General features: G+C 44.4%; 1 protein-coding gene across 1 annotated transcript in view; it reads left to right on the plus strand.

The window, feature by feature from the left end:
• The window catches only part of ACAD9 (acyl-CoA dehydrogenase family member 9), a 386,804-nt gene that overhangs the window by 303,515 nt on the left and 62,146 nt on the right, over window positions 1-21,143 (plus strand). Inside the window, exon 14 of the mRNA XM_069206630.1 lies at window positions 8,184-8,310. Coding sequence (XP_069062731.1) covers window positions 8,184-8,310 — 127 coding nt within the window. The remainder of the gene's footprint in view (window positions 1-8,183; window positions 8,311-21,143) is intronic.

Genomic DNA, 21,143 nt, shown 5'->3' on the forward strand with positions numbered 1-21,143 from the left:
CCTTTGATAAGCCTACTGCTCGACCACACTACCACAAAATAGAGCATTAGTATTATCTCTTTTTACCACTATTTTACCTCTAAGGGGAACCCTTGGACTCTGTGCATGCTATTCCTTACTTTGAAATAGCACATACAGAGCCAACTTCCTACATTGACCATCTCCAGATGGGTCCTACTCTGCATTAAGATCTGCTACTCACTGGCCAAAAAGCATCCCCCTGAGAGTTTGCAGGCTCCTTCTACCCGAGCTAAAGCTCCAGTTCCAGTCCTTGACATCTGCCAGGCAGCAGCGTGGGCATCTCTGCACACTTTTACCAAACACTACTGCCTGCACAGTCAGGTTCATAGGGACGAGCACTTTGCCCGTTCTGCCCTGCAGGACTTTCTGGTATGAACTTGGTTGGCAGACCTACTCCCAGCTATGTATTTCTTGAGTATCTATTCAAAGGTAAGGGATCTGCAACTAGAAGTCTCTATCAGATGAACAAGTTACTTTCGGTAACGCTTTGTCTGGTAGAGGCAGTATCTAGGTGCAGATTCCTTACCGCCCAGCCCAGCCCAGCCTCTCTGCTCTGTGAACTGATTTCTAGGGGCCAGTAATCCCCCTTCAGGGCCTTAATTTTGACTCACTATCAATCAGTTTCTTTATGGCTCTATTCTTTCGGCGTGGAAAGCCGTGAAAAGAAACAGACAGCGTGCCGGGGTGGTGCCTGTATTGGGATTGCGACATTGTATCCAGAGCAGACGATGCAGTCAATGGACGTGGAGCCGATCAATGCCACCTAACGGCTCGCAGGGGTACTGCTCACAAAAATCTGCAGATCCATTCTGATGCCTGGGGGAAATTCAAAGGTAAGGAATCTGCCTTTAGATATTGTCTCTACCAGATAAGGCTTTACCAAAAGTAAATAACTTGTTTATTTAGTGATGAGGCACATTCAGTTCATGTATTCACTGGAGCAAGTCCATGCCTGAAATCACTACTGTGACAGCGAGAGCGATGCACCAAAAACTCTACTTACGGCTCTGTAGCTCACGCTTCACGGAAAATAAGGCTTTTATCCATTGTGCAGTGTGGAAAAAAAGCTTGTCTTAGTACTCTTGGAATATTAAATGATTATATATTTAGCAAAGTATGAATTCCTAAACAGTTCAGTTTTTCAGTGGTCTTTGCAAGTCCTGACACCATGCACTAAGTTACCACTTGAGTGAAGATCTAGCCTTCTGGGAACTTTGCATAACTTTGTCATCAGCACTATTTTTCCACATGGTTAAGCACTAGCTACTGTATATTAAGTCGCTTTCATTTATATTTATATAGACGATGAACATGTTGGAGTGGACTTTGATACAATTTCCCTGCGAAGTTTTTAATCATTCAGAACACACACACACTCTCTCCCTCTCTCTCTCACTCTCACTCTCTACACATTTTGAAAAACTTGGAATAAAGCAGCGTCCTAACCAATATCAACTATTAACGGCATGTCCGCATTTCGAAATGTCTTTGCCACACAAAAAAGCACGTGACAGATCACAATGGTGGGATCCTTCGCCACTTAAGCGGGTAGTATCGAAAAAGAGGTATAATTTAAAATGAGCACGATTGAACTATAAATGCAGTTTGTCAGATGAAGTCATGAATGGAAAAAATTAACAATTCATAGTTTCACGGAGAATAATAAAAAAGCACAAGTTACTGTGGTTTGTGAAATGTGTGCGAGAGGTAGAGAAAATGTGATTAACTGCGATTTTGTTTTCAATATAAAAACGGCCACTTCCGATTGAAAAAGAAGAGGGTATTAAACAACGATGGCGGGTGAAGATTGCCTCATGAGACTGCGCCGGTAGAAGCTCATGAGCAGACCTCATGGCACCTGTCAGCAGTGGCCGCTTCCAGATCGTACCCTGGAAATATTACGTGTAGCCGACAGAAAAGGATAAGGGGTCAGATAACACCAACCTGATGGCTGCCACCACTGGCATACCCAAACGTGTATTAAAAAATGAAATGATACAGATGACGGGCACGTTTTCAAGTACAAAGGTTCTGGTGTACTCGTGATTTGTGTACACCAAACTTTCACTGTAATTGGCTGACCTCAAACGGGTCCGGGGGCTCTGTGGACTAATGCATCCACTGCAGATCACTGTTTGACCTTATGGTCACATTCTCGAATCCCGGCGGCAACACTCGGCGTTTCATCCTCCCGAGGGCGACAGAAATGAGTACCATTGAGTTGGCTGACAAGCATCTGTTATTTCAGCGCTTAGATACTATTCAGGGCGAACATGCACTTACAAATACGCGTTATGTTATTGTCCTGAGTGTTCCAAATCTTCCCTTGGCCACTTCACACCTGTATATGATTTTATTAGCAAGCCCAGGTGAGGCCCTTCAAATTACTGTAATGTGGGGTATGTATCTAGCATAACACAAACTGGAAATTAAATGTTACTTAACCCGAATTGTGCCTTCTTCCGGTCCCCTATGTGACCCTGTATACAGAGCCCTGCACAGACCACAGCAAAGGAGGAGGAACCCCAAATGCCCCCTGTAACCCGCCTTCTCGATCATTGTACTGTTATATGCTTTTCTGTAAAGCGGTCCGATACCCATGGGACTAGTATGCTTAAATACTACGAATTAATAAATGAATGGTGTTGACGAATTGTTTCTCACGGGACAGGCTTTCACCAGTGGCAGATTTGCGACCGCAGGATTGACTGCACACGTATTTATATTGCTTTGTACCACATAGCAAAGCCAGTCGAACACTTACACAATACTTTATTCCCAGACACAAAGAGCCTCATTACGAGCTCCATGTAAATGCTGAATGGGGCACAAACTGTTTGCACCTGGCTTAGGATTCCGAGTTTTACCTCCAGTATTTTTCACCTTCGCAGTTCTCCAAGAAGACTTAGAAGTGAACTGGAAAAAATGCTCAAAACGAGGGAACATTATTGCTATTGGGGACCCACAACTCTTGATATTGCAAGTTGCCCTGTATTTTGCGCTTTCAACCTGGAATCAGGAGGTAGTGCTGCACCAAGGACATACCACATTGTACAGTATTTACTAGGTGTGGTATTAACACACCAGGGACACTCAGAAAAGGCGTAAAGTGCTTTCTTAAAGTAATTGGGTCTTACAGACTCACCATCTGACGTGCACAGGCCTGGAGATTGCACTCTTGCAGCTTCTGATGATAGCACTGTTGCACAGGTTTTGTTCGTCTCTTTGCAGTGCAAATGTCCCTAAGTAAGAGGTTAAGGACAAGATTGACCAACGTTGGGGCTCTTCGTAAGAGAAGAGGTAGAGTTTCTGCAGGTTAAGGTAATGCCATGTGTCAGAGGATGTTTCCCCTACTTAGACCCGAGGGAGGACTAATCGAGGCCACTCCCACAGTCCGGTAAAACTGAAAACAAATAGTATTCAACTTTCAGTTAGAGCTTCTTTCTGGCATAAGAAGTGTGATTTGGGTTGGCTGATTTGAAGGGATGTGAGTAAAGACAAATGGCAACGTGAAAAGGAACATTTCTTGCTTTGGCCAGGTGATTAGAAAGAGGGTTTAAAGTATTTCCACAACACCAGCTCACATCACCAACAGATTTTCACTTTTCAGAGTTAAGGGCACTGCACCTTTTCATTCCATGGCTAAAGTAGCTGGTAGAGTAGAGGGATTTTCAGGACGTCAAATGCACTAGCCCTATGGCATTCGGGCGAGCACCTTGTTTTATGAGCGGTCTTAATTATGGAGACCAGACCTCTCCATTTGGAATCTTTTGGTGCTAATGTGCAGGTGGGTGTAGGGAGGCAAAGGGAAGTCAGAAGAATGGTGGCATCTACTAATAGGTGTGCAGCAAAACTGTGTAACACCTTGTTGTGGTTTTTATCAGCGATCATACGAGTTACTGAGGTCTCCAGATGTCTGCTCTTTCAGACATTATTTCTGTGGCTTCCAAACCACCACCTATTCACTGCTTTCCATAAGTCTAAATATGCAAAATGCTGATGGTTAGTTTTAATTGCAGATTTATCACCTAGATTACTCTCCAGGAGCTAGACTAGATCCTGAAAACTTCACACAGCAGTGCTCCTATGCGCCACTAGTTGGCACCATGTGGCTCCATGCTGACTCCAGACCTCCCCTGATGTGATGGAGTAGGGCCACATTGAAGCACCAGCCTTGCAAGCTGAAATCAAATACTTTCTTTCAGTATCTTGCGATGTTGATCCAGAGCTCTACTCCCAGCTTTGTCGGTTTTCCAATGCCTTCTCATGAGTATCAGCCCATTGCACTGAGAAACAATGTCCCCACCCATAACTTTCAAACCATGCTGCGTCCAGAGGAAGCAGTTGTCGGTCATGGACCTGCAGAAAGTGTGGCTTTGACGTCTTCACTATGGGTACAACTCTTAAATTGTGCAATAAGCATATCCTCATGCACTCAAACACAACCTGGGAAAAGAAGCAGAATGTCACCAAACACAAAAAGAAGTCTTTGCATAATTCACGCTTTCAGTCAAAGTCGCTGGCGTAGAACCGGTCCCAAGGCCGTTCCTGCAACTGCTTAGCTCAGCTCTCAAAGTCCTCTGGTAAGTCTAATTCCAGGCCAAGAAAGTGAAATAGGGCTTCACCTCATGCAAGTACACTGACTCCAAACGAAAGCTCAAGAGCATTACACTGTAGTCCCACCCTCTCGAAGCCTCTGGCCACAGAACTGATTCCTCAGCTGATCCCAACGGAGCCAGAATTTCCTAGGCTATTGTCGACCCTGCAATAGATTAAGGCCTTCAAAGAGGCCAGTCTGCAAATTTTCAGTGAGCTTCTGCTCCCTCTGGCATGCCTTTGGGCTCCATAGAACAACAGGGGCTCATCTGTGCATGCTTTTCTAAAGCACTAATGCCTTGACAGCTGGGTCCAGGGGGATGGAAATTTTGCCTGCTTGGTCCTGCAAGACTTTTTGTCTGAATCCAATCCACTGACCCTCCATCTGGCAAGGTACTGCTTTGATATCTATCCTAAGGTTTCTTAACTGCTCCCCTGCCTCCCTATTCTGTGCAGCAGCTCTTTTTATCTTCTAAAAGCATCAAAGTTAGTATTCAGCATAATGGTACCAGCAGGCATCCACTGTCTGCTTCGGAGGGCGTGAAAAGGTAAAAAAAAAAAAAAAAAAAACACATGTCCATTCACAGGGGTGGTACTTATATGCAGATCGTCTCCTTCACTTCCAGGGCGATTTAGAATCCGCAAAGAGCTGGATGGCACCACCTAGTGGCACGTGGGAGCACTGCTGTGTGAAGTTTCCCCAATCCAGTCAGGCCCTGGGCAGTATTCTAAGGTGAGGTGTCTGCATTTAGATAGATCATCCTCCAAAAAAGGTTACTGAAGGTAAATTGTTCTTCAAAGGCCTGAAAATGATCTTGAACTACCTTCTAGGTGTCAGATATTGCATAATGAAGCAGCAGATGACCCACGCACCCATACACTGTCATGCACCCATTAAAGTAAGTGCTTTATTAGAACAGAACTTGACATAAACATTAGTGAAAGGCAGCAGGAAATCAATTGGTTGCCTGTTGATTTAGAGTTCTGTTCCTCCAGAGTTAAAATTATTATCAACTCATCAGTATTTTATATCATTTTAATAGGAACAAAATGTATCCACCTTTTTTTAATCTCTTTGTGTGCTTCTAACATGCCCATGTCACGCCCGTCACTTTAATTTTTTCGGGGGTTGTCTTTTAAAAATGGATCGATTCCATTTTCATTTGTGAAGGACATGCATACGTCATTCCTTTTCCGGTGTTTAGCCATCCTCGAGCGCACCGGTAAACTACTGAAAACATACGAGGCTCTGTGTTTTCAGCTGGTTTCTGGACTACTTTATCTTTTCATTTCCTGCACAGCGCAATCTCGCTGCGCAGAAGTCGAGCCCTTTGCATGACATCGACCCTGTTGCATGGATATTTGCACTTTTGCTGGTAACATGAATAATTGCACTTTTGCCGATAAATTTCACTGCAAGCATAACTTATGTTTCCCTTTTCTGTGTCCCCTTCACATTCATGGCGACCATCGGCTCGCATATGTAAAACTGCTTTACTTTTCATTATTAGTTTATGTGGCAAGAAAACTCTGGTTAGGAGTTTACTACGCTAACGTGAGCAAACACAAGACCCGTTGCTTTGCAAATGCTTGTTGTAATTGGGTTGACTTCGCTCCTTCACAGTGGAAGAGTTGGAAGAGGTTGATTAATCAAAACATACATCTTGGGTAAAAATGGAACACAATATTTTGACTGATGCAGCAAACAAAACAGTGTGCTGTCTGACTTGTGTCCCATGGAAACCAGACAGAAAGTTTGTTTCATGTAAAGCCTTGTGCCCACCTTTCAGGGCCGCTAGAATGACGAAGGTGCACAAAAAGGCAACCAGTCTTGCAGAATTTGAGTTCAAGCCACCAACGTTCCACAGCATAATTCCAACAAATAGAATGAGCACTAGTTCCACAGTTCTTTCACTAGAGTAAATCGTGGAGAACTCCACAATTGTCATGTTTTGTTGATTTTTGCCTTAACGAACTGTCTGCTTTTTATAGTCCTCTCAAACTTGCTCTGTTTTATGTTGGTGACTAGAACCTCATGTCTGCCTTTTACTGAACAATTAAATGTCTGCTCAATGTTGAGGCGAGATATTTGTGTGCGATTTAGGTTTCTAAAAGTGCTTTGCAGTATTTAAACCTCATGATACGGTCGAGCTGCATACTACTGAATGTACTGAGGCAATCTTGCCTTGCTTGAAAACGGGCGTTGTGACTGCTAGATTGCTTTAATTACGTCTTAATAAATAAGTGTTGTATTCAGTTTAGCTGGCCTACTTGTGAATTAACATTATTGATTAATCAGAGTTGGATATTATTTGCATAAACTAAGATGAAGTATGGGAAAAAAATATAAAACATCGAATGGTTCATATATGGCATTTGCTTATTCTGAGGCTGATTCAAACACTCTTACCACGGCCAGCGGGCACAAACCCACGTCTGTTAGTTCTCCATGTCAGAGGCTCCATCTCTAATAGACTTAGTCCTACGGCTTGAATATATTATGACCAACTGAGTCTCATAATAAAGCTTCCTTTAGACTGAACTACCAGCACACGTATACAAGACTCCTGACAAAGGAGTGGAGTATCCAAATGCAAGGCCTTCAGGTTGGAATTAAGCTTCCCAAAAAGGTTTTGGCCTCTTGGACTTTTCATGTCTACTGGCTGGTAATGTCAAGAACAGAGGGTCTGGTGCTTGGGAGTTGCCAAGAAGTGACAGACCTCGGCTATAGAGGACTGGGCAATATATTTCATATTGGTTTGTAGAATTTGTGGCGTTCCCATGACTGGGTAAATTAGAGCCCGTCAGCTAAGAGCAGAAGCTCCCTTTCCTATGTGTTGAAATCTGTTCGAGATCCTCTGCTCGTCCAGATGAACAGCTACTTCAACAATGCAACTAAACAAGAAGTCACCACCCTCGCGTTCAATATATATGAAAATAGAATTCAAGTTCTTATCACACCCAGTTTGTCATTTTACACAGAGGCAATTGGCCACAAGTTGCTGTTTTGCCACTTAATGACACTGTGTTGTATGTGTCGACACTGTGTTGTGTTTCTTGTTGGACCACCACTATTTGGGGTGCTGCAGGGCTTTAAAAGACCATGGCTGAAAAAGCTTGCAAAACAAACCTTCCTGTTTTTTTGTTGAACAAGTATTAAACTCAAACAGACTTTCTAGTTGCTTATGAAAAGCCAACATTTATTCCAGGCTTCTGGACAGTGCATTGTGCTTTTCTAATGATAAGTTAAACTTTTCAGGACGCAGGCTATTGAGTGGGTGGTAAGGAGGGATGATTGCAGCTGTCTTTTTTGTGGCTACAAGAATTTAGAAAGTACAGCTACACAAGACATGAAGTACCTCAAAATCTCAAGGTCTAATTAATGTAACATTAGGTGCCCCATAGCAATGACAGTGCTGGTAAAGTGATATAGGGATGGCATCGAAAATAAGTTATGTATGCTTTAGACATAGTGGTTATTTCACGCACACTTTAAATGCTATATGTTTTTCAATAGAATTGTGCTGTTTTTGTTAGTAATTTTTTGACACGTTTGTAATCCTCAGAGAAATGAAGAAAGGCAATATTGGAATTGCATTAGGAATGGCGGCCAAGAAGATTCGTGATAGCATCGGTACAAAAGTGAATTTTGGATTGACTGGTCAAGATGGGGTGGTTCACCCCAGCCTGGAGGTACCAAGCTTATATTCTTATCATCTGCAATATGTTTTAAATATTTTAATTTCTACTGCAAGAGACCCTCTCCTTTGTTAAATGATTTTAAAACGTATGGGGCACCGTTCCTTAAAGTATTGTGAGTAGCATAAGTGTTATCTTCTGTTCAAGAAAACCACTGCAGCCATCTCGTATTCCACTTGCAGAGGTGAGCAACTGGTATTCCACTTGCCACAAACAGGCACATACCAGTAATTTGCTCTGGAGTTTCGGTGCATTGTTTTTTTTCCAGTGTTTTAGGGTTTTAAGCCTACATGTTGAGAAGAAACTTTAATATTTGGGGACAAATACAACATATTTCCTAAAACTGGGCTTGAAAGGGGTAGGGATCGCGATCCTACCCTTTGCATAAGGAAAGCATTGATAATATTGATTGGAAATTCAGTTGTCATTAGAAAAAAACAAATATATTTTTATAATGAATCCCTGGAAGGTTACATATTTAAAAGGATCTGGTGAGCAACAGCAGCAGAGTGCTAGTCAAAATGCCATGCAGTAATGTCTAGTGCCAATCAGACATGCCATAGTAATTTACTGGATGCCTTTCTATGAATTAGATGGATAACATGTCAACATTTCTTACAGATTCAGGGAAAGTTTGGATGAGCTATTAAAAAAAAAAAAAAAGGATTAGTCTCACAATCTCACAAATTAATGTCAATCCTAAATCCCTTATTGATAAGTGGTAAATCCCCTCAGGTATTTCATTATATTCAATAAGCATGCATGCCAGTTGTATGTAGTTGTGTACTGCAAGTCTGCTGAAGAGTGGCGGACTGCTTGAAGCGCTATCCCTATGCAACTGGTAAAATACTTCTCTGTTAAAGGGGTCAACGTTTATTAATCATTGCACACCAGTAGGATCACAAGGCAGCACACGAGGGCAGTTTAAAAAGTGGTAGCCATATAGTATATCTGTGCACCAAAGAAACCTAAAGATTTTGTTAATGTTAAAAAAAAAAAAAAAAAAGGCCTGAGACATGGTGAACCATAAAATAGGCCCAATGTTTTACCATTAGCTGAGTATCATATCTGCACATCTGAAAGCCAGAATTGTCACCCTAATGAATCCAGCTGTATCTTTTGGAGAAAAAAAACAGTTGTGACAGTGCAGAGCTTTCGGGTGTTGCAGCTGAGAAGCTTCAAGGGGGAAAGAACCATGTTCACAAGAAGTACTAGCAGGAGTACCCTCTGCTCTGGCAGGAAATAATCTGAATAAATCTGAGACCGTTGAGCCAGACAGAACTATTTTCAACAGTTGATCTCAGTCAACCCCAAGGGATCCCCACATCTCCCTTCAATAACTTTATGCATCTGCACCAGTATGGCAGATCTACAGAAACAGTGGCACAAGTGCACCAATCAAATGACCCAGAAAAAACAGACGCATGCTTTGCAAATAGGAAAGCCTTTACCCCATGGGCTACAAAGGGTCCCTCACAGATGAAGCCAAATAATTTCTTACCGAACGATCTGACGCCAAACTGGTGGAAATAGTTGAACAATCGATTGCAGACCAACTCCAAGACCAAACACTAAGGAAACACACTCAAAATATCGCAACTTATAATATTCTCGAGTCAATCAGTTCATCCTTGCTGACAGCAACAAATGCACTTATATGCCATTACACAAATCGAATTACAAGTTGACCGTATGCAGTCTCTGACTAAAACAATATCTAACTTTGACTCAAAAATTCCCTACTTAAAATCAAAACTAAGGGAACTTATGCAAACCAGATACAACACTAACTGTGCCTTTACCCCAGTAGTTGACAAAATATGCACACTTCCGGAGCTAATAGCACTACTTGTGGAAAATGTAACGCTTACCAACAGTTATAACTCTTATCGAGGAACAATTGCAGAATTGAAAGAACTGCCTACCGCCACCTACTTTGGGAAAATAGGAGAAAAGTTACCAGGAGATAACAGGACTTTTGATGTCCATGAGACACACCGCAGATAAATGATCACAACTGCATATTGTATTAGCCACCCTTAATGAAGGTCATGGAAGCAATGCTACTTAACTCATCTTACGCCTGTTCTATCTCTCAATGGCGACCAAAGATGCACTAACCAGAGCAAACATTTTGCGTCTGCTTCAGCACGTCCCCTCTCTAAAGCACTTAAAATCAGAAGACATACATAAAGTTTGATTTTAACAATCAGGTTGCTCTTGGCAATATGAAGGCACAATAGTGATTTGGAGCTTCTCACAACATGTGAAGCAAGTCCTGACACAACGAGCAGCATTTGAACACTGGGGCATTGAATTATTAAAACCAAGCCAGCAAAATATCCACACATTTTAGACAACACTAGCGAATAGAACAGGACTGAGCATCACTCCAAAATCATTTTAAGGAATGTTGTCTGTGCCTCAGTCTACAAAGCACATAGCAATATATCAATAGAATTAACAACAAGGTCAGTGTAAGGGGGAAGGGAGTCACAATTGAACCATGAGTTAATTTATCAATGATCAAGAAGGAGATAAGTAGTCATAGCACCAAAAAATAGAAGGAAAAGTCTCAGCACACACACAGACAACACATTATCTTAAGGGTCAGTGAACATTTCAGGGGGTGCTTGAATAATTCAGTGGACGATGGTAACCTTGAAAATACCCAGATCAGCTACCTCAACCACAGTGAGACCATTTTCTCAAGGGCAGCCATCGGTAAGTGCCTAACCACCATCAGAGAGAGGGGGGCACCCTGTCCAAACAACGTGCGTGGCTCTTTATTTAAGGCAGACAGAGTTTAGGGCGAGCATACTAAGCGCACTTTACCATCAGTATTTTTAATCACTCCAAATACTGCACTCTTGCAGACCATTGAAAAAGCTGTCCGATTCAGACCCATCCAACTACTGGCTGATTGCGCTGATAGACGTGTAGGGAAAAGAATACGCTAGAATACTACTTGCAGGAACTCGAAGCTTGGTCTGTTGAAGAGAATATAATCCCTTACTATCAAGCCGGGTTCAGGCAAAAATTATCAGTAATACATAACACAGTCGCCTTATCATACTTGGCCCATCGTACCACGCGGCATTTTAGCCCCCGCTCCTCCCCCTTTGACTTGCTTCATTTACTAATCAGCCGCATTTGACGCTGTGGGCAGGAATACAGTATGGTTCAAACTGGCCCAACGAGGCGTCCCCTGACTCTTTTGAAGGGAGTTATTTCCATGCAATCTAGTACATGGGTACATGTTAAGGCTGGCAGGGGGAACATGGCAACACTTGAAATACTCCTGAACCGTGACTTGGAACAAGGCTGCATGATAGCACCTGTTTTGTTCAGTCTCTTCTCAGCTGACTTCGGCCAATCTATCGCCAAAGCCAAGACGCTTACACTCCCTGTGCTTCAATACCTGGACGATCTGCTCATCCTTGGCCACACTACTTGGAATGCAGGGAGCATTTGATCTGCTGAATCTCTACAGCACTCCTAACACGTTTACTGCTAATGTCTGGAATACAAAGGTTATGTTGGTAAATACAAACACAAATCTTAACAGACCCGAAGACTAGGCAAACTGAAGATTAATAACACCTCAAAATACAATTACCTGGGAGTCTGGTTCACAGAAAGCAGTAAGGTTAATACATATCTGCAGTATCTTACAAAAAATTGTCTGCAATCGAATTCAGGTTGTGCAAATTAAACACATACTTGCAGTCCATCGGCTGAGTTATTTGGGCAAAATTACTACCCACTTGTCTAAGAGATTGTTGGTACAATGTACCTCCTATGGGCGTATTTTCAACCTACTAAACTTTACTAGGCAGTCACTGTTACGAGTTGTGACTGACAAGACCTGGAATTCAAGGTGTCAGTCATCAAATATTATCATTCACTCGCAACAGCTGAGTGAATGAACCTTAAAACAAGTATTACTGGAGACATCCAAGGCCTCGAATAATCTATGGGAGCATATTTAGCCACTGTAGCTAATGAGTTAATGGTCATCTCAGAGGCCGCAATCACACCGCCCGTAACATCTCTGGCAGTAAAGTCAATCCTCAAAAAACAGGTGCTGGCCATTTCTTGAAAAACAGACACGGAGAGCTTTAAGGATGCCCCTTATGCATAATTAACTATTACAAAATAACCAAGATGCAGACCTGTCTAAAACCGTCCCTAAACAAAAAAACTAGAGGTTTATTTTATGTCCCAGATAAGTGACTCTCCCGATTCTGGAAAATAGGACCAACTGGGCAAACCTGGACTGCAGACAGAGCTGCAGGTCCTGCGGCTTTAAGCGAGAATCCATGCACAATTTATCATGTTGTTTTCCAGTGTTTTAAATCCACACGTCGCGTTCTACTGAGAGCAATGTTTTTAACACAGGATATCTCTGCCTGCAAAGAAGCTCGGGCCTACTTTTAAGCACTCACAGTCAGACAGATCGTGCACGGGTAGGTACATTCGCAAACAATGTGTACATTGCCATTAAAAAACACATGTCCATCTTAGTCAAAAACATCGAGGTTTTATATTTTATTATTTTATTATTTTATTACTAGACGATATTAAAAGTACTTGCACGACATTTATTTTTGTCAGTTTATATGACGTATTTAGTAGATTGTACCAATTTTTATTACTACAATAGTCACACAATAAATGATTGACATGGAAAAACGATCCCATTTTAAGTTGTAGGTGGTACTTATTATGTATTCAGAGCAGAGACTGTAAAATATAGTGAGTTTTGAACATTTTGTTCTTGTCCCAGCTAAAGGACACACTGCCTTATGGAAGTCACTCTTCATTGACAATACAATTTATTTGGTGAGACCAATCAAAGCAGCATTTCTGCCATCTGTTTGAGCGAGTACCAAGACATGGATAACAGTAAAATCTGTCAAAGGCAAAACATTGTTCATTCGAGTTCAGTAACGTCATCTGCTATTGAGCGATTTCAGACTTGTTTTGTAACTTATAAAAATATAGCGTGATAGTAAAAGAATGATAAGGATTTTGCACATAAGACCAGAGTTGCTATGTTGTTATCCTTGGCGGGAAAACACTGCCAAGGTCACCGTAAGCGTACGTTTCAGTGAGATATAAGTAAACACTCAACTTTGGGCTTACATTTCAAGCACCCAGCTGTCATTTATTATTATTGAGTGGCAGTCCCTCAAATGATGAATATCTGTCTCTAATGACAACTGTAGATTTTGGAGGTGTTGTGTAGTGTATAATGTTGGGGCATTTGAATAGTGCTTCTAAGCCGCAACAAGGTTGTGAAGCCATCCATTCTCACTGGGTCGTGGGCGCGCACCCCCTGTGTGGTTGAAAGGGTGAAGGGTATATTTTGTCGGACTTGGTTGATGGTTAAACAACATAAGGTTTGAAGAACTGCCCCAAACATTGCACAGTGTGTTCTGCAGCACAATTCTCCTGAAGTGATTGGTGGAGTGTGTGAGTAGGTGAAGTCATGCATAAGTACTTACTAGTTTGCATTCATCATAGTCTGCATGTTTTATTTATAATCAAGAGGAAAATGGTGTCTTTAGCACTTTCAGGAATAGGAAGTGATTACTAATACTCATTACTAAAGATGTTTTGACAGTTTGTTTGGAGAAGGAGGTTTCAGCCAGTTTAACCCCTTCGCTGCCAGGCCTTTTCCCCCTCCTGTGCCAAGCCTTTTTTTTGGCTATTTGGGGCAGTTCACGCTTAGGCCCTCGTAACTTTTTGTCCACATAAGCTATCCACGCCAAATTTGCGTCCTTTTTTTCCAACATCCTTGGGATTCTAAGGGTACCCAGAGTTTGTGGTTACCCCTGGAGGAGGCCAAGAAATTAGCCACAATAAAGTGAAAATTTAGTTTTTTTTCAAAAAAATGGGAAAAAGTGGCTGCAGAAGAAGGCTTGTGTTTTTTTTTTCCCCTGAAAATGGAATCAACAAAGGGTTTGCGGTGCTAAAATCACCAGCTTCCCAGCTTTCAGGAACAGGCAGACTTGAATCAGAAAACCCAATTTTTCAACACAAATTTGGCATTTTACTGGGACATACTCCATTTTTAAAACATTTTGTGCGTTCAGCCTCCTTCCAGTCAGTGACAGAAATGGGTGTGAAACTAATGCTGGATCCCAGAAACCTAAACATTTCTCAATAGTAGACAAAATTCTGAATTCAGCAAGGGGTCATTTGTGTAGATCCTACAAGGGTTTCCTACAGAAAATAACAACTGAAAAAGAAAAATATTGAAATTGAGGTGAAAAAAAATCACTTTTTTTCTACGTTTTACTCTGTAACTTTTTCCAGCAATGTCAGATTTTCGAAAGCAATATGCCGTTACGTCTGCTGGACTCCTCTGGTTGCGGGGATATATAGGGCTTGTAGGTTCATCAAGAACCCTAGGTGCCCAGAGCCAATAAATGAGCTGCAACCTGCAGTGCGTTTTCACTCTATACCGGTATACAGTAATCCATTTGCTGAAATATAAAGAGTGAAAAATAGCTATCAAGAAAACCTTTGTATTTCCAAAAAGGGCACAAGATAAGGTGTTGAGAAGCAGTGGTTATTTGCACATCTCTGAATTCCGGGGTGACCATACTAGCATGTGAATTACAGGGCATTTCTCAAATAGATGTCTTTTTTACACACTCTCATATGTTTGGAAGGAAAAAATGTAGAGAAAGACAAGGGGCAATAACACTTGTTTTGCTAATCTATGTTCCCCCAAGCCTCCCGATAAAAATGATACCTCACTTGTGTGGGTAGGCCTAGCGCCCGCAACAGGAAATGCCCCAAAACGCAACGTGGACACATTACATTTAAAGAAAACAGAGGTGTTTTTTGCAATGTGCCTACCTGTAGATTTTGGCCTCTAGCTCAGCCGGAACCTAGGGAAACCGACCAAACCTGTGCATTTTTGAAAACTAGAAACCCAGGGGAATCCAAGATGGGGTGACATGTGGGGCTCTGACCAGGTTCTGTTACCCAGAATCCTTTGCAAGCCTCAAGATTTGGCTAAAAAAACACGTTCCTCACATTTCTGTGGCAGAAAGTTCTGGAATCTGAGAGGAGCCACAAATTTCCTTCCACCCAGCGTTCCCCCAAGTCTCCCGATAAAAATGATACCTCACTTGTGTGGGTAGGCCAAGCGCCCCCAACAGGAAATGGCCCCAAACACAACGTGGACACTTCACATTTTTTCTTAGAAAACAGTGCCTACCTGTGCATTTTGGCCTCTAGCTCAGCCGGCCCCAGGGGGGGGGGACAGAAATGGCCTAAAATAAATTTGTCCCCCCCCCCCCAAGGGAGCGACTCTTGCCTACAGGGTCGCTCCCCCTGCGTGACATTAGCGCCAACAAAAAAAATCCCGTTGCCTAGTGGTTTCTGCCCCCTTGGGGGCAGATTGACCTAAAATCGGCCAGTCTGCCCCCAAGGGGGGCAGAAATGGTCTAAATACAATTTGCCCCCTAGGGGAGCGACCCTTGCCTAATGGGTCGCTCCCCATCTCTGAAAAAACGAACAAACAAAAAAAAAACACCCCAAAAAAATTTGCCCTGGCGCCTAGAGGTTTCTGCCCCCGGGTGGGGCAGAAATGGCCTAAAATAAATTTGCCCCCCCCCCCCAACCCCCCCCGGGAGCGACCCTTGCCTACGGGGTCGCTCCCCCTGCGTGACATAGGCGCCAAAAAAAAAAAAATCCACGGTGCCTAGTGGTTTCTGCCCCTTGGGGACAGATTGACCTAAAATCGGCCAATCTGCCCCCAAGGGGGGCAGAAATGGTCTAAATACAATTTGCCCCCCCCAGGGGAGCGACCCTTGCCTAATGGGTCGCTCCCCATCTTTGAAAAAACAAACAAACAAAGAAAAAACACAAACAAAAAATTTGCCCTGGCGCCTAGAGGTTTCTGCCCCCAGGGGGTGGCAGAAATGGCATAAAATAAATTTGCCCCCCCAACTTCCCCCCCCGGGAGCGTCCCTTGCCTACGGGGTCGCTCCCCCTGCATGACATTGGCGCCAAAAAAAAGAGGACATGGAGGACATGGCCTGGCAGTTCGGGCTGGACTGTTCCTATTGGGAACAGGGTCAAGACTGATTTGCATATGGCTGGGTCCAAACTGGAACGGCATGGTGAGCAAAAAAACTGATGGATTAAACCCAGATCTGTGACTGGGGGTGAATGTTTGATTTGGTCTACATTCCGTCCATCAACTGTTGTTTTTGCAATTGTCACCCTAAGTGGGAAGGGTATGCCCAGACGTGGGTCCCGTGCTCACTATGCCACCAGATTCAAGCTAGCCTGGCTGAAGAGGGGTGATACCCCGAAACCGGTCCCAGGATGCTTGTTTCTGGTCCAGGGAGGACATGGCCTGGCAGTTCGGGCTGGACTGTTCCTATTGGGAACAGGGTCAAGACTGATTTGCATATGGCTGGGTCCAAACTGGAACGGCATGGTGAGCAAAAAAACTGATGGATTAAACCCAGATCTGTGACTGGGGGTGAATGTTTGATTTGGTCTACATTCCGTCCATCAACTGTTGTTTTTGCAATTGTCACCCTAAGTGGGAAGGGTATGCCCAGACGTGGGTCCCGTGCTCACTATGCCACCAGATTCAAGCTAGCCTGGCTGAAGAGGGGTGATACCCCGAAACCGGTCCCAGGATGCTTGTTTCTGGTCCAGGGAGGACATGGCCTGGCAGTTCGGGCTGGACTGTTCCTATTGGGAACAGGGTCAAGACTGATTTGCATATGGCTGGGTCCAAACTGGAACGGCATGGTGAGCAAAAAAACTGATGGATTAAACCCAGATCTGTGACTGGGGGTGAATGTTTGATTTGGTCTACATTCCGTCCATCAACTGTTGTTTTTGCAATTGTCACCCTAAGTGGGAAGGGTATGCCCAGACGTGGGTCCCGTGCTCACTATGCCACCAGATTCAAGCTAGCCTGGCTGAAGAGGGGTGATACCCCGAAACCGGTCCCAGGATGCTTGTTTCTGGTCCAGGGAGGACATGGCCTGGCAGTTCGGGCTGGACTGTTCCTATTGGGAACAGGGTCAAGACTGATTTGCATATGGCTGGGTCCAAACTGGAACGGCATGGTGAGCAAAAAAACTGATGGATTAAACCCAGATCTGTGACTGGGGGTGAATGTTTGATTTGGTCTACATTCCGTCCATCAACTGTTGTTTTTGCAATTGTCACCCTAAGTGGGAAGGGTATGCCCAGACGTGGGTCCCGTGCTCACTATGCCACCAGATTCAAGCTAGCCTGGCTGAAGAGGGGTGATACCCCGAAACCGGTCCCAGGATGCTTGTTTCTGGTCCAGGGAGGACATGGCCTGGCAGTTCGGGCTGGACTGTTCCTATTGGGAACAGGGTCAAGACTGATTTGCATATGGCTGGGTCCAAACTGGAACGGCATGGTGAGCAAAAAAACTGATGGATTAAACCCAGATCTGTGACTGGGGGTGAATGTTTGATTTGGTCTACATTCCGTCCATCAACTGTTGTTTTTGCAATTGTCACCCTAAGTGGGAAGGGTATGCCCAGACGTGGGTCCCGTGCTCACTATGCCACCAGATTCAAGCTAGCCTGGCTGAAGAGGGGTGATACCCCGAAACCGGTCCCAGGATGCTTGTTTCTGGTCCAGGGAGGACATGGCCTGGCAGTTCGGGCTGGACTGTTCCTATTGGGAACAGGGTCAAGACTGATTTGCATATGGCTGGGTCCAAACTGGAACGGCATGGTGAGCAAAAAAACTGATGGATTAAACCCAGATCTGTGACTGGGGGTGAATGTTTGATTTGGTCTACATTCCGTCCATCAACTGTTGTTTTTGCAATTGTCACCCTAAGTGGGAAGGGTATGCCCAGACGTGGGTCCCGTGCTCACTATGCCACCAGATTCAAGCTAGCCTGGCTGAAGAGGGGTGATACCCCGAAACCGGTCCCAGGATGCTTGTTTCTGGTCCAGGGAGGACATGGCCTGGCAGTTCGGGCTGGACTGTTCCTATTGGGAACAGGGTCAAGACTGATTTGCATATGGCTGGGTCCAAACTGGAACGGCATGGTGAGCAAAAAAACTGATGGATTAAACCCAGATCTGTGACTGGGGGTGAATGTTTGATTTGGTCTACATTCCGTCCATCAACTGTTGTTTTTGCAATTGTCACCCTAAGTGGGAAGGGTATGCCCAGACGTGGGTCCCGTGCTCACTATGCCACCAGATTCAAGCTAGCCTGGCTGAAGAGGGGTGATACCCCGAAACCGGTCCCAGGATGCTTGTTTCTGGTCCAGGGAGGACATGGCCTGGCAGTTCGGGCTGGACTGTTCCTATTGGGAACAGGGTCAAGACTGATTTGCATATGGCTGGGTCCAAACTGGAACGGCATGGTGAGCAAAAAAACTGATGGATTAAACCCAGATCTGTGACTGGGGGTGAATGTTTGATTTGGTCTACATTCCGTCCATCAACTGTTGTTTTTGCAATTGTCACCCTAAGTGGGAAGGGTATGCCCAGACGTGGGTCCCGTGCTCACTATGCCACCAGATTCAAGCTAGCCTGGCTGAAGAGGGGTGATACCCCGAAACCGGTCCCAGGATGCTTGTTTCTGGTCCAGGGAGGACATGGCCTGGCAGTTCGGGCTGGACTGTTCCTATTGGGAACAGGGTCAAGACTGATTTGCATATGGCTGGGTCCAAACTGGAACGGCATGGTGAGCAAAAAAACTGATGGATTAAACCCAGATCTGTGACTGGGGGTGAATGTTTGATTTGGTCTACATTCCGTCCATCAACTGTTGTTTTTGCAATTGTCACCCTAAGTGGGAAGGGTATGCCCAGACGTGGGTCCCGTGCTCACTATGCCACCAGATTCAAGCTAGCCTGGCTGAAGAGGGGTGATACCCCGAAACCGGTCCCAGGATGCTTGTTTCTGGTCCAGGGAGGACATGGCCTGGCAGTTCGGGCTGGACTGTTCCTATTGGGAACAGGGTCAAGACTGATTTGCATATGGCTGGGTCCAAACTGGAACGGCATGGTGAGCAAAAAAACTGATGGATTAAACCCAGATCTGTGACTGGGGGTGAATGTTTGATTTGGTCTACATTCCGTCCATCAACTGTTGTTTTTGCAATTGTCACCCTAAGTGGGAAGGGTATGCCCAGACGTGGGTCCCGTGCTCACTATGCCACCAGATTCAAGCTAGCCTGGCTGAAGAGGGGTGATACCCCGAAACCGGTCCCAGGATGCTTGTTTCTGGTCCAGGGAGGACATGGCCTGGCAGTTCGGGCTGGACTGTTCCTATTGGGAACAGGGTCAAGACTGATTTGCATATGGCTGGGTCCAAACTGGAACGGCATGGTGAGCAAAAAAACTGATGGATTAAACCCAGATCTGTGACTGGGGGTGAATGTTTGATTTGGTCTACATTCCGTCCATCAACTGTTGTTTTTGCAATTGCCAAAAAAAAGATCCCTGGTGCCTAGTGGTTTGGGGGCAGATTGACCTATAATCGTCCGATCTGCCCCCAAAGCGGACAGAAATGGCCTAAATACAATTTGCCCCTCCAGGGGAGCGATCCTTGCCTAAGGGGACGCTCCTCATCTGTAAAACAACAACAACAAAAAAATTCCCAGGTGCCTAGTGGTTTCTGCCCCCTTTGGGGGCAGATCAGCCTAATTACAATAGGCTGATGTGCCCCCATGGGGGGCAGAAATGGCCTAAAATAAATTTGCCCCCCAGGGGAACGACCCTTGCCTAAGGGGTCGCTCCCCTTACGTGAAAAAAAAAAAAAAAGAAAAAAAACTCCCTGGTGTCTAGTGGTTTCTACCCTCATTGGGGGCAGATTGGCCTCATAAAAATAGGCCAATCTGCCCCCAAAGGGGGCAGAAATGGCCTAAATATAATTTGCCCCATATGGGAGCGACCCTTGCCTAAGGGGTCGCTCCCCACACCTGAAACACAAAACAAAAAAAAGTATCCCTGGTGTCTAGAGGTTTCTGCCCCCAGGGGTGGGGACAGAAAAGGCCTTAAAAAAAAGAGCCCCCCTGGGAGCGACCCTTGCCCAAGGGGTCGCTCCCTTATGTCACTTAAAAAAAACAAAAACACATCCCTGGTGTCTAGTGGGGTTTCAAAAGCCGGGAGAGACTTCAAAGGGAAGGAAATACATTTCCTTCCCTTTGAAGCCTCTCCGGGCCTCCCCCACGTGATTGAAAGAGAAATGCTGAGCAATCGTGCTCCCTCTGGGCTGTGTGCCAAGGACGTAGTGGTTACGTCCTCGGCACACCAGCACTGTGCCGAAGGACGTAACCACTACGTCCTCGGCACAGAAGGGGTTAAGGCTTTTTGAATGAAGGTACTAACAATGCACCAACCTTGAGTTGATCTATTTGGAAATACACGTGGTCAAGACTTCTTGAAATTAGTCGTTCCAGCATGCATGTATGCTCATTTTCTAGTTGATTGATCCCACACTTGGCATGTGACTATGTTTATTTTTTCACTTAGAGTTGTAGAAAATCAATTTTGATGTTTCGATGAAACAGCCCTTGTTCCTGGAAATTGAACTTTTTCTTAAAAAATTTCTACAAAGGCTTAAGATTACTAGTTTAGATTATCCTCATTTTGACCCCACCGTTCCCATTAGATTTCTTTTCTTCCATTTACTCTCGAAAATATGAGGCTCAACCTTTGTCCTTTGAGCCACTTTTTGACCACCATCATATGCTCATCTGTACTTACCCAGTGGTTTGACATAAAGAGCAGCACATAGGATACTGAGCGAAGATCAGGTCACAGGGCCGTGTGCAGTCAA

The sequence above is a fragment of the Pleurodeles waltl genome, chromosome 9 (genome assembly GCF_031143425.1).
Source record: "Pleurodeles waltl isolate 20211129_DDA chromosome 9, aPleWal1.hap1.20221129, whole genome shotgun sequence".
NCBI lineage: Eukaryota > Metazoa > Chordata > Amphibia > Caudata > Salamandridae > Pleurodeles > Pleurodeles waltl.